The sequence below is a fragment of the Euprymna scolopes genome, chromosome 31, assembly GCF_053919585.1.
Source record: "Euprymna scolopes isolate OS-2025 chromosome 31, ASM5391958v1, whole genome shotgun sequence".
Taxonomy (NCBI): domain Eukaryota; kingdom Metazoa; phylum Mollusca; class Cephalopoda; order Sepiida; family Sepiolidae; genus Euprymna; species Euprymna scolopes.
The window spans coordinates 66,848,464-66,863,056 of NC_136512.1; the positions used below are offsets into that span (position 1 = coordinate 66,848,464).

Below are 14,593 nucleotides of genomic sequence, written 5' to 3' on the forward strand. Positions count from 1 at the left end.
AGTGGATATGAACTTGTGATATTAGTTACTAACTAGCTGTACAGACTTTGCATTGGCTGGGACTCATTTTGTGACACAATAAGGTATTTTTCTGGTGGAATACTAATTAATCACATAAATTAATTATGGAGTAATTAATCAAAGAAATTGGAGTTAATATATTTTTAGGACGACATTTTTCAAAGGGAAAGCACCCCAACAGAATTTTGAATTTTCTTTATAATTTAAAATTGTGGCTTAAAACCAACAAAACATTTCTCTGGAAGTGACGGAGAATGATGAGATGTAGCAAAACAGAAAAAATATGGTCTTGCATTTCGGTTCCATCTGTGAAATGAGGTAGATTTGTTTCTGAGGACAAAAAAAATTGTTGAAATACTCATAATATTATGGGCGTATGTAATTCTCTACAGAAGTAAATAAAAATATTTGTGAGGTAATTGAAATTCAGCGTTAAAAAATACATTTTTTTTTTTTATCGCTTTTATATCATCATTAAGACAAATTAGTTATTTAAATAATATAATTGAATATTTTGAAATCTAATTTATAAATTTATAAAACTCACTATGTCCGTCTGTCTGTTTGTCTCCATATTTTCAAACTCTATCTCTTCCAAAACTAAAAGTTGTAGAGCAGCGCTAGGGGCCTCAAATGATTGGATTTTTTTATGGATTGTTCTTTTATGGATCTTTAACTAGTTAAAATAGTTTTTAAGGGGTCAAAATTGAAAAAAATAATCGTTATACATTTTGTACATACATCTTAGTTTATTTTTAATCAGTTCATATGCATGTCATATTGGTACAGTGGTAACGTCACAGTGTTGAATACTACAGTTTTGCTTTCGGTTTCAATTCTATTTGATGGCACCCAAATACTTTTTTTTTAATTTTATAAATCACGACTCTATAATAATATATACGAAATCTAGACAAATTAAAATATCATATTTAAGCGTATTTTGTGACCGGGCAATGTCTCCACCCCCACCCCCGCCACTAGTACTGTATATAGAGTGCACAAAATAATTAAAAGAAGTCTTTGAATACCTGATTTGAATAACTATGTTTTAAACAGTTCAGAGTAAATTGCTGTTTGATGTTATTCATTAGTAATTTAATGTCTTATAATTTTATGTGTGTGTGTGTATATATATATATATATAATTATAAAACTCAAATGACCTTGTAACGATGTATGTAACCCACTTGCCGGTTTACGACATCTGGTTGCGCATGCGCGCATGATCTGCGCACTGAAATATTAACGTTATTATTTCAAAATTATTATTTAACATGGGAAAAGTGGGGTTTAAAATAACTTAAACATAATACAGAAATGAACGATGTAAAAAAAAAAAAAGCAGATATATCAAAATTTGAATTTAACTATAATAAGTATTATGGTATCTGTTCAGTGCACATTTACCTATAAGTATGGCCAACCACTTATAATTCAGTAACTGTAAATTTTTTTTTTCAAAAATAATCAATTATACAAAACAGAACGACTCAGAGAAATTTATCTATATTCTTTTTTCATTTTAATATACTTTCATAGAAATGTTTCTGTTATGTCAAAAAAACCCTATTTTCTTTACGTCACAAGTGTCACACTCATACATGAATTCCATAGCTAATATAACATACTGACCCAACGGGTCACGGGTAGTCTAGTATATATATATATATATATATATATATATATATATATATATATATATGGTAATGTGTAGACACAGCTATAAAGAAAACGGTTGCTGAGTTTTTAGAATGTATCCAACAAGTCTTCTAAACAATGTTTATGACAATGATTTCATGCGGACTGAAGAAATAACAATATTCTAAATTGTCATGAAGCTGACTGACAATTTTAAAATAATTAAATGGATTGCCAAGTGTCGCTTATTAGTCAATTATTGGAGGCATGCTCCACTTGTTTTTCAGTGAAGCAAACCTTCTTTCTGAACAATTATCTTTATAATCTGTATGCGGAGTAAGGATTTCTTTTAATTTCAGTTTTTACATAAAACACAAACTCAGCAACCATTTTCTTTCTACACACAATATCCGCATGCAATACTTCTGTCACTATTAACAGTAATTCATTAAAGTGATTTAATAAAAAATAAATAAATAAATTACTAAAAACCTATATTAAATTAAACTAAGATCGCTGGAAGAGAAAAAGGAGTGAGAGTGTGGCTGATATGCTTGCTTTCTTCCTCACCTGCATGCTCTCTTTCGTGACGTCAAATTTCTTGCCATTATTTTTTAATTCAATGATTGCTTTCATCCTGTAAACAAAATTATTCACAGTTATGTTTAAATGTCCCATCCCAACTTTTCAGAGGACTGACTAGATTTCCCACAAGTTGCCATCAATTTCTAAATTGTAAGTTTATAAAAAGAGCCCTCCTACACATACTACATACTCACACTCATCATTGCTCAGGTGAGTTGATTTTTTCTCTTTTTCAATCGCCTACAACCCCATCTGTGGTCTCGTCTCATGATTACAATAAGCACGAAAATCTGGATTTATTAGCTGAGTTTTCTCTATGACTGTGAATCTCAAAAGGTTGGTAGTGTTTGACCTCTACAACCTCCACTGAATTCTCCAGGTCTGCCGGCATCATTTTGTCTCCAATACCAAAATTGGGATGCGGTGCAGGCTCATCTCTTTTAACCAAGCTCTTTTCAAGTGGAGACTTTGTTGGTTTGGATGTTAGAGGCTACTATGTACGACGATGCCTATAAATCACATCCTTAGATCATTCATAGATATTTTTGCTGATGACACTACCATCTATGGCAACACATCAAAGGCCATAAATGACCAAATTCTCTCTGATTCTCTCTCCTCTGATCTTGAGCATGTGGTACAATGGTGAAAAAAGTGTGGCTGGTTACTTTTAATACATCTAAAACAAAGCTTCGATCTTTACATCTGGCATCAATCGAAATGAATGGCTCATCTTGGAGAGGCTCCATGTTTGGACAAGCTTCTGGGTTTGACATTTACTCCTGATCTAAAATGGAATACGTACATCAAATCTGTTGCTAAGGTTGCTGGAAAAATGATGGGATCTTTCTATCGATCCAATATATATTTACCTGCTGATGCAATACTATACCTATATAAGAGCCAGGTACGTCCAAGGATGGAGTATTGCTATCAAATCTGGGCAGGAGCTGCTAGGAAGTTCTTATCTTGCCAGGAGAGAGTTCAGAATAGACTTCGTAGCCTAGTGGGGAATGCCCGTTTCTCTTCCCTGCAACCTCTTTCTCACAGAAGAGATGTTGCGAGCCTGTCTCTGCTTTATCGTTATTTTCATGGCAGGTGCTCGTCTGAGCTCCAATCTATGGTCCCCCCTCGCCAAACATTCACGCAAAGCACTCATTTGGCTGAAAACACTATCAATTTCCCCCAACTCTTTATCTGTGCCTAAACCTAAACGTAGATTCCATGAACAAAGCTTCTTTCTTTGAACTGCACACTTGTGGAACTCTCTTCTGTTTACCTGCTTTCCAGCTGACTACAATATGGCCGTCTTCAAGTCCAATGCGAACAAGTTCTTGATGAGCTGTTCCCCTTAAGTAATCCAATTTGACCAAATTTCCACTACTAATAATTACTATGATATTGTCCTTTTGACCACTGTACACTCTTTTTCCCTTATCCTCGAGTGGCTTCTGGGCCTTGATAAGTGGTGATTCCCTTGTAAAAAAAAAAAAGAAAGAAAAAAGGGGCAGTATGTAAGGAGTTAAATAACGAAATGTCTGTTCACATTACATTTAAATTTCTGCAGATTATCACAGTCAGGGAAGTAAAGCAGGAAGTGAAAGGTTTTCCAGCATCTAGGGACTTTAGCAGTGAAGGGGTGGGATTTTGCTGCTTGTCAGGTAAGTTGAGAATATGTACGTTGAAGGGGCACAAGTGCTATGATTTCATCAGAGAATATTCCATTAAACTACCTATAAAACAGGCACAGGCATACAACATTGTGGCGATGGGACAGTGGTTGTAGCTTCGCTGATAGGGCGGGACCAATTAAATTTAAGGTTCTTTTTTGGGATACTGTCTAAAAGAGTGGGACTACTGGTAGATGCACCAGCCTAGCTGTGACAGCAATACTCCATGCATGGGCGAATTATGGCTTTGTTGAGGTATAGAATACTCTCTGGTACAAGTAATTTTCTAGCACGGTAAAAGGAGCTCACTTTCCTTGTAGCAGTCTTGGCAATGTCTTCAACCCAGGAGAGTTCATCCATCAAGCAATAGCTCCAAAACCACTCCAAGATTGACAAAGACATTCGGGAGGCTAGCTGAAGACATGGTTACACACCATCAAAATCAGCGTTGAACCTAGCTCTGGTCCAGAGGTCTATGGTATTCGCTGCTGGTTCCAGGACTGGCTGTCCATCACTATCTTGGTTACTACAGACCGTTTTGTGTGGTCTGCCTTTGTCCAGGATGCTGTGTGTTCTAAGGGAGAAGCCAGCTCAACACATCCTTAATGAATGTGCCCTAAGTCAAGTTCTCTTTTTTGATCACATTACAGATAAGATAAATTTCTATAAAAATTACTAAAATATTCATTCTTATCTATTCATATGAATAAATGCAAAAGTTTTTGTCAGTGCTTACAAGAAATTTATGAATAAAATGTTTATTACTTTAAATTTTGATTTCAAGTATTTTAAGTAGCAAAATTTGTAAATTTAGTAAAATATAAATTGAAATATAATAACGACTATGAAGATGAGGAAAACAGTTTGCAAAAAAAAAAATAAATAAATAAATAAATAAAATGATTACATAAATCAGTATTGTACCTGTAATCAGCAAGAGAAGATAATCCAGTTAGATATTTTCGAAATTCTGCATAGATTCACGATTTCCACAAAGATTCCCAAGTATGACAAGATAGGCTTGATAAAAGTCAAAGGTTACTTTGGCCAAAACATTGTAAGAATAACATCCAAAATGAGAATAATAGTCTGAATAATCCATATTACCAATCCTAATCTAAAAAAAAAAATTCCAAAATATTACTTTCTTCAATGATTAATAAATCTGCATAACAAAATAAAAATTACAAAACTAAACAAGAGAAGATAAATCAACTAGACTAATACCATTTAGTATCTGAATGAATTATCTTCTCTTGCCGATTACAGGCAAAACACTGATTTAGTCTATCACTTTTTTAATCAGCAGAGACTTGATAATTTTGCTGGAGCCTAAGGAAATATTCCTGGCAAATGTCTTGTATGAAATTTTTCCAATCGGTCACAGTGTTTCGAACCGATGGCACAGTCTCATTTTAAATTTTGTACAGTTGCCATATCGGGGGACCATAGGTTTATTATCTTGATTATTTTTCCAATTTCCAGACGGCATTTTAAAAAGTCATATTTTAATTTTTACACAATTTTTTTCATAATTTAAATTTTTACACAATTAAAACTAATATTTTCTTTCTACAAAGCATTTATATCGCCATTTTCATTGGCTGAGAGTTTCACTATATTCCAGCGGTTTACTTGAGCTGCCGGAATATAGTAAGGCAACATCACGGAATAAAAAATGGATCATTCACTGCAGAAGTACCTTAAACTTTACTTTAATCACTGGAAAAATGGTTGGATCACTCTACCACTCCAGTAGGTATCTCATTGCCAATACATTCCTCTTTCTGTATAAGAGTCATGTATGCCTTAAAATGAAGTACTGTTGCAATATCTGGGCAGGAGCTGCTCAGTGTGCCCTATCCTGCTTTGATAGAGTTCAAAACTGGCTTTGAAATCTTGTAGGTGATGCCCTTTTCTCCTCTCTACAACCTCTTTCCCACAGAAGAAACGTTGCGAGCCTGTCTCTGCTCTATTGTTATTTTCATGGCGAGTGCTGGACTGAACTCCAATCTATAGTCCTCCCTTGCCAAACTTTCACAAAAACACTATACAACTATATACGATTTTCCCCACCCTGTGTCTAAATCTAAATGCAGATTCCATGAACAAGCTTCTTCCTCAGAACTGCTCACCTATGGGACATTTTTCTGCTGGCCTGTTTCCCGGTTAAATACAACATGGTATCGTTCAAATCCAATGTAAAGAAGTTCTTGTTGAGTTGTCCCCATAAATAATCAAATTCTATCCAATTCGCAGCATTAATGATACTACCACCTTACATCCATTAACCCTTATCCTCGAGTGGTTTTCAGTCCTTGATAAGTGGTAATTCCCAAGTAAAAAAAAAAAAAAAAAAAAAAAAAAAATTAACCCTAGTTATGACTTCACATGCAAATTCAAGTGAAAGCCATGGTGCTAAAAATAAATATTCAATTGATTCAGTGGTTTAGATACATGGTAGATGTATAATTAATGGTTTAAGTGTTGCATTGGAGACATATTCTTCAAAAATTCTGTATAAGTGATAATAATTGTTTTTTTATTTTAAAGATTATGACATGAAGTTTATTATACCAGTGGCATTTACTGTAAGCCATAATAAAACTATGGTCTTTGCTTGGATGGATGAATAATGCATACAGACATATTGGCAAGTTGTGTGGGAATTGAAATTCCCAGGCTAACTCGATTATCATCCTTTAACTCTGGTAGCCAAAGAGCGACACAGCTATATCACTTCCTGTTCTGTATTTTTCTATCTCCTTTTGGATGGGCTCTCAACCAGTCAACAGGTGACGAAACGTGCTCCGGTTGGCATGGCCAGTCAACCAACCCTCCAGACGAACCCGTCAGCCTCTCATCAAAATACTAACCGCAAGTAACCTTATTTTCTTTTCAATGAACTTGTACTATCTATATCTTTATTTTTTTCTCATGTATTTTTATGTAAATAAATCTACATTAATTGTTAACATATATCGGTATGTTTTGTCTGTTCCTTATGCGACCCATGCTTCTTAATCACTTACCATTCATTAACACAAGAAGATGAGATCGTCAATTACATAAACAGGTCATCCTGTCGCCGACAGTTGAAATGCAAAATGTTAATTTCCACTTGTCGGCATTTTTACTTCTTTCTGTGCATGCCTAAATTCAATTCATTCTTACCTATCTTTTGATAGCTACATTTGTATGAGACACGGCTGGAGCATGAAATGTTTTGCTTTCAATTCCAGCTGATGGAACTCAAGTTAATTTTTTATTTTTTAAATCATCACTATACTTTAGATACAATATAATATTCAATAAAGAATTGACTTTGTAATTATAAGTACAATATCTGCATGAATTAAAATACATTTAAACATATTTTAAGACTCGGCTAGTTTAGGCTCCCCTCTTCATGCTAGTAATAATAATTTATTTATCCAATTATGACATGATGAAGGTGTTGGAGTTAAAATCAATTCAGTATACAAAGTAATCGAAAAAAAGTTTCATTGGCCAAAACGTTGTGAGAATAAAATTCAAAATGAGAATAGTAGTATGAAAAATACAAATAATTCAAACAACCAATTCTCATCTAAAAAATTCCAAAATATTACTTTCTACACTGATTAATAAATCTGCATAACATGATATAAAAATGAAAAAACCAAACAAGGGAAGATAACTTCACCAGACTAATATCATTTAGTATCTAACTGAATTATCTTCTCTTGCTGATTACTGGTGAAACACTGATTTAGTCCAGTACCTCTTTTCATCTGTAATTAATTAATTTAATGGTAATTCCATTGCTGCCAGAACAGTTTACTGGGCAACCAATAAATGAGCCTTTATGTGTGTAGTGTGCGATCAATTTGTTTCTTTACACTGCAGGTGCAGTGTAAAAAAAAACTATTTATTTTGAGATTATATTTTTTATTGCTTAAATTTAACCCTAGTTATGGCCTTATAGTTATGGCTCCATAGGCAAATTCATATGACACCCATGGCATTAATGAAAAAGTTTAACCGTTTCTGAGTGCTTATTTAAGTTCTAACAATCTTTAGTTGTTTTGACACAAGATAGGTGAATAATTAGTTGGTTAGGGGTGTGTTGCTGAAATATTAAGATGAAATCTGATGGTTGAACAACTCTTAATTCAGATAAGATTATGAGAGGGAACATGATAACCAACACTGACTAGTTTACTGAACGGCCAACAGATGGCTCTGTATGTAGCACATCATCAATTTTTTTATTTACATTAAACCTGCTGGTGATAGTCTCCCTTTATTTTAAGATTATATTTTTAATTGAGTGAATTTGACCCTAGTCATGGCATTATAGTTATAGCTCCGCAGGAAAATTCATGTTACAACTGTGGCGTTAAAGAAAATATTGAAGTGCTTTTTAGTGTTTGTTTCAGTTCTGTCTGTAGCTGTTTCAAGACAGGTACATATATAATTTAGTAGGTCAGGGCTGTGTTGCTGAAATATTAAGATGAAATCAGATGATTCAACACCTCTTTTAATTCAGATAAAATTATGAGATAGAATTTGATAAACCCGCTGTTGTCTGAATAGTTTACTGAACAAACAACAGATGGATCTGTGTGTAGAATGCCATCAATTTTTTTATTTTTTTATTTACAATCCACCTGCTGGTGGTAGTCTCCCTTTATTTTAAGATTATATTTTTCTTAAATTTAACCTTAGTTATGGCTTCACAAGCAAATTCAAGTGCAGTTGGGGAGAAGGATGGAAAAATGGGGAATAGGAAAAGACAGAAAGATAAAGAGATGGCTAGAGAGAGAGAGAGAGAGAGAAAGAGAGAGAGAGAGAGAGAGAGAGAGATAGATAGATAGATAGAAAGAGAGGTTTTAATCTAAAGATGTTGCACACACTATTTAATTTCTATTTAGTTATTTTTTATGGTCCTAGGCAATGCGAGGTAACCCTGATAGTTATTAATTATGTTAAATTAGTATTGTACCTGTACAACTAAATAAAGAGAAAATTATAGGAAAGAGGAAAAAAAATAAAGGAAAGTGAAAAAAAATAAAGGAAAAAAAAAAAACAATAAAGGAAAGTGAAAAAAAATAAAGGAAAAAGAAAAAACAATAAAAGAAAGTGAAAAAAATAAAGGAAAGAGAAAAGAAATAAAATAAAGAAAAGAGAAAAAAAATAAAAGAGAAAAAAAAATAAAGAAAAGAGAAAAAATAAAGGAAAGAGAAAAAATAAAGGGACAAAAAGAAAAAAGAAAGGAACGAAAAAGAAAAAAAGGAAAAAAAAGAAAGAAACAGAAAAAGAAACGACAAAGAAAAAAATAAAGGAAAGGAAAGAAAAATAAAATAAAGAAAGAAAAGAAAAATATAAAAGAAACAGATACAAAAAAAAGGTAAACGATAGAAAAAGATGAAAAGAAAAATGAAAAGAAAAAGAAAAAAGCTAAGACAAAAAAAAGGGAAAGAAAAACAAGAAAAATCACTGCATAAAATTCTTGTAAATTTTCTCAATTTTTTTTTATTTTGCTTTGAAAAGAAATAACAAAGTTTTTAAACAAATGTCCAGTTGAAAAAAAAAAAAGAATATTTAAAAACTTTAAAATTTTTTATTTTTATTTAACTGTCTGAATAAATTTCGAAAAAAAGAAAAACTAAATTATGCTCCAAAATATATAAACAGAAGTGGTCATCATTTTTATAAAATATATGTCAACAGATTCAAATTTTACATGTTAAAAAAAAAAAAAAAAAAAATGAATTTTCTTTGATAAACATTGTTTCAAACTTTGATTATTTTTTCTTTGCTTTATCCTGATTGATAATGTTTAATCAAATAGAACTTATTTTTCAATAAAACTTTTAAACAGAATAAAAAAAAACAAAAAAAAAACTTAAATAATGCTAATAATGCTTTTTGTCTATTTAAATATTATTTTCTTCAAATTTGTATTTTTTTTAAAAACATTTTCTCTAATTTTTGCTTAATTAAGAAACAGAAAAAGAAATTCTGCTGGCAAAAAAAAAAAAAAAAAAAAAAACAAAACAAAACACCTGGGACCTAATGAATGATGCGATGTTCTGGAAATTTTTTTTATTGAAAAAAGTTTGATGAAACTCAGGAAAGTCTCAAAGATTAAAATTGGTATGTGTATATGCATGTGTGTTGTTGTATGTGTATGTTGTAAATCATAATGAAACAAGTCATCATAATCTGCATAGACAAAAAAGGAGTGGGATGAAGGCGCCAATGGCAACGAAGACGGGTAGCAGCATCGTACTTGTATCATCGGCAGCATAAGGATCTTGAGCTTTGGGCCCTGACGGACGGCGAGACTTGGATGGCGACTTAGCTTCTGGACTTTCTTCTTCCTCTTCTTCTTCCTCTTCTTCCAATTGGGGTGGTTCAGCACCAGGTAGGGACGGCAACTTGGGTACATCTACGGAAAGAGAAAATAAACTGCTAAAACAAACATATCATGGGCATGACAGAAAAACATATGAGGGTTATTCCAAAAGTAAAGTCTGCAATTTTTTTTTTTTCTGAACACAAAAGGTTGAAGAATTAGAAAGATGGGAGTGGTACCATTAAAACAAGTGACCGTTTGTACTCCAGAATTTATTTTTCTACATAGTCACCACCATTCTCAATACACTTATGCCAGCAATGAATGATGGCTGTGCATAGGTGTTTGGAGCACACTTTGTTATACGAGGGTTGCTCCAAAGGTAAGGCCTCATATTTTTTTTAAACTCCAGAAATTGAAGAGCTACAAATATTTTCTACATAGTCACCACCATTTTCAATGCATTTTTACCAGGAATTTGATGACGCATCTCTACTTCTGACACACGTCCATGACAGGGGTTATTTTCTTAGAATTTCACACTGTCAATATTTGCAGAGAGATGAAACTTCCAGGTCATGAATACATAAGTTCAGTCATCGTAGCAATACAATTTGCAATTCTCTCTGATCCATTTGGGCAGAATAAAAAATAGGAGACATTACTTTTGGAATGCTCCTCGTAGTAGCAGAAATAATTGGATCCAACAGTCCTATGATAAATGTTACCTGAAGCTAAATTTGAATCTGGAAGAAAAGTTGCATACACAGGCTATTTTTTTTTTTATGAAAATCGCTCCAGACAAAGCATAAAGCCATATGATGTAAGGAGCTAACAAGAAAAAGGTGGAAGTCGTTCATGAAAATTCAGATACCTCCAACTTTTGTAAAATTTGAACAAGATGCATTAGACATAAATTAATAAATATTCACAAAATCTCAGTTTACTTAGAATATTTTAAAAAGATTGTAGCGGGCACATCCTCCCATTTTAAAATTTGTAGCTGTTGGGCATAAGGGTTCCCAATTTTGACTATATTTAGTTAAATTGAATTTTATCTACAAGGGATAAAATAGGTTGTGAAAATTCAGATACCTCCAATTTTAGTGAAATTTTAACGATAGATATTAAACATCAATTAATAAATACTTCCAAAATTTTAGTTTCGTTGAAAAGGGGCATAATATGGGCACAACCTCCCATTTGAAAATTTAAATCTTTCAGATTTGCATCGAATTTGATCCATAATGATCAATTAAACAAGATTATCTGAATTTAAATTTCTTCTTAAGATTCCTTAAGCTTAAGCTTCAAATTGGAAACATTTTTCTAAAATAAGATTCATGTAATGGGTTTCAATCAAAATTGAAATACGGACTCTAGACATAAGGTTTAGTATCATTATATCTTGATTTTAATCTTTGTAAGGAGACATAAAAATGGTGTAAAACTTTTGCTTGGGAAACTGGTTTTACCTGTCCTGAGGCGAGTAATCTTCTAGTCATTGTGAAATGTTGCTGAAAATAAGAAACCGCAATTGAAGTACAATAGGCATCTTCAAACCGTTGTGTGGAATGTCATCATTGTACACATTAACTAATGACGTCATCATTTCATGTTTACAATAGTCTGGGTCAATTTCTATCGAAGAGCATTTATGCAGAAATTTATGAATAAATAAAATGTACAATAACAAAATGGATAAAAAACAATATAAGACTTACCTTTTGTAAAACAAATAGATTTTTAATAACGAACTACACAGACGATAAAATTAATTTTTAACCTGTTCTGTTGATACATTATCTAAAGATGCTGTTGCTTACAGGCTTCCATACTTTCTTGGAAAAAAGGTGCAAAATTTGATGATCACCCTCTGTCATTTGAATTTTTTTAGTCGATTTTACTTTTGCAATATTTATTATCTCAAGAGTCATATATTTTATTATATGAATATATTTTTTATTATTGGAAACCTCTTATATAAAAAAATCTGTTTAAACTTCATGTCGCATAATATTTGAATTTAATATCATGTAAAGCTTTTTAAAAATAATTATTTCTTAGAATTCTGTTTTGTTTTGTTGTAATTCAAATAATTATATTACTGAGAAAAAAAAATTATCAAGAAAAAGTGTTTTTTTTTTTAAACATAATATTGCTTTTATGTACAATTTTATTTACAACTTTAAGGTAAGTGAAAAAAAAATCAATCACCTTACAGATGCTAAACTTCTGACTGACTAACAATATGGATTTAGGCAAGCACGTTCCATAGCAAACATCCTAACTGTAATCTCTGAACGTATATACCATTCACTGGACAAAGCGGGGGAGGGTAGAGCGGTAGCTCTAGATACATCTAAGGCTTTGACAAGGTATGGCATGAAGGTCTTCTTAGGAAAATCAGATCATATGGTATCACTGGAAGAATACTTAACATAATTAAATCCTTTTTAGATAAGAGAAAAATCCAGGTTGTCCTCGACGGTCATACATCTAAACAATATGATATAAATGCAGGAGTGCCTCAAGGGTCTATTCTTGGACCTCTATTATTCCTAATATTCATAAATGACCTCCCTGACAAAATTGTCTGTGAGATGGGTATATATGCTGATGAAACCACACTCTATAACAGACACAACAGGAAAACAAATGAACACATATCTAAGGAAATGGCAGAAACACTAGAGGATGACCTCCAATCTGTAGTGGAATGGGGACAAAATGGATGGTCACATTCAATACTGCCAAGACTAAACTTATTTCCTTCAATAATTACAAGGAACCTTCTCTACCACCAATAGCAATGGCCAAAGACTGTTTATCTGAAAGTACATCTACTCATGTATGGAGTATTGTTGTCATATTTGGACTGGTGCATCTGCTACTAGTCTCTCGCTCCTAGAGAAGGTTCAAAAGAGAGTCACCAACCTGATAGGTCCTGAATTGTCATCTAAGCTTCAGCGTCTGTCCCATTGACGAAATGTAGCATCCCTCTGCTTGTTCTACAAGTACTTTAATGATGAATGCTCCACGAACTGCAAGCACTCGTACACCCTCGACATAAATACCTCCGACAAACCTGACAAGCAGCTAAATCACACCCCTTCACAGTAGAGATCCGTAGATGTAAGAGCCTTCTACTCCAGTAGTTTCTTCCCCAGAACCGCTAGACTTTGGAATTCCTTTTCGGGTTCCTGCTTCCCCAACTGTACTGACATGCAGAAGTTCATGTGTAACGTGAACCGATATCTTACTGCCCAACTCCCCACATAGTACCCCTGTAGATTATGTCCCTAATAGTAGCCCCCTACATCGAAGTGGCAATGTGCCTTGTTTGGGGTGAAAATGTAATAAAAAAAACTTTTTTTAAATAATGGAATTTTATATATATATATATATATATATATATATATATATATATAAAATAACTATTTTTTAATCTTTTCAGCTTTAAAAAATGTCCAAATTTTTATCGACCTACATCATTTATTTTGTTTAGTTTTCATAACATGAAAAATGGGAGGGGATAGAACACCTAAAAAAATATTTTAACAAAACCTACTTTTATTATGTAAGTTTATTTAATAATGAATAAATATCGAAAATTTCAGGAAGATCTGACTATTGTTTGATTTTTGCTAGATTTTTAAAACATGGGTATGTCTACAGCTTAAAAAACGTTACTACATAGGAACGTTGTTTTAAAGCGTCAATAATGTAAACATGATTTTTGTCTGTCATTTTTATTATTTTTGTATGCAGTAAAAATTACAAAAAAATATTAGTTTATTTGCAGCTTCTTTTAAATGGTAAAATAGTTAGGATGATAATATTAAATTACCGTTACATTGTGTTACATACAGGGGGGTTAAAACTGTGGTGTGCATTGGAAGTACCTAAAGTACAACAGCTTCCATGCTATCAGCAGTTGTTGGACCACAAACAGATGTTAATTTGAAAATTTATTATATTTCATTAACTCTGGTTAGACCAAATTGCACACTGACATGAGACATTCTCATGACAGTTTTCTACTTCCGTGCTGGCTCAGGACAAATTGAAAGTGTACATTCTAGTTTGTGTCACTATCACCAGAAGAAAAGATTTTCATAACAGGGCTATGAGACTTTTTCTGTTTTTTCATTCTTTCATTTTTTTCTTCTAGATGGATTGCCTTTACTATAAATGAGGAGCTTCATCTTCACCCCCACCCCATATGGTAACCCTCTAAAATATCAGAGAGGGGCTAACAAGTGTTACACCTTGCTCAAGGGTGACCTGGAACTGTGCAAAGCAAAGGCGTTCAGTTCCCTAAGGTATTGGA

At 32.7% G+C, this 14,593-nt stretch overlaps 2 protein-coding genes across 2 annotated transcripts in view; one reads left to right on the forward strand and one right to left on the reverse strand.

Annotated features, from left to right (window-relative positions):
• The first annotated feature begins 7,934 nt into the window (after positions 1-7,934).
• Positions 7,935-14,593, forward strand: part of LOC145255790 (serine/arginine-rich splicing factor 6-like) — a 563,981-nt gene continuing 557,322 nt past the window's right edge. Inside the window, exon 1 of the mRNA XM_080114471.1 lies at positions 7,935-7,941. The gene's annotated coding sequence lies outside the window, so the exon portion shown is untranslated. The remainder of the gene's footprint in view (positions 7,942-14,593) is intronic.
• LOC145255785 (malectin-B-like) overlaps positions 9,404-14,593 on the reverse strand; it is an 80,597-nt gene continuing 75,407 nt past the window's right edge. Inside the window, exon 4 of the mRNA XM_080114457.1 lies at positions 9,404-10,353. Within this exon, the coding sequence (XP_079970583.1) occupies positions 10,121-10,353 (233 nt within the window). The 3' untranslated portion in view covers positions 9,404-10,120. The remainder of the gene's footprint in view (positions 10,354-14,593) is intronic.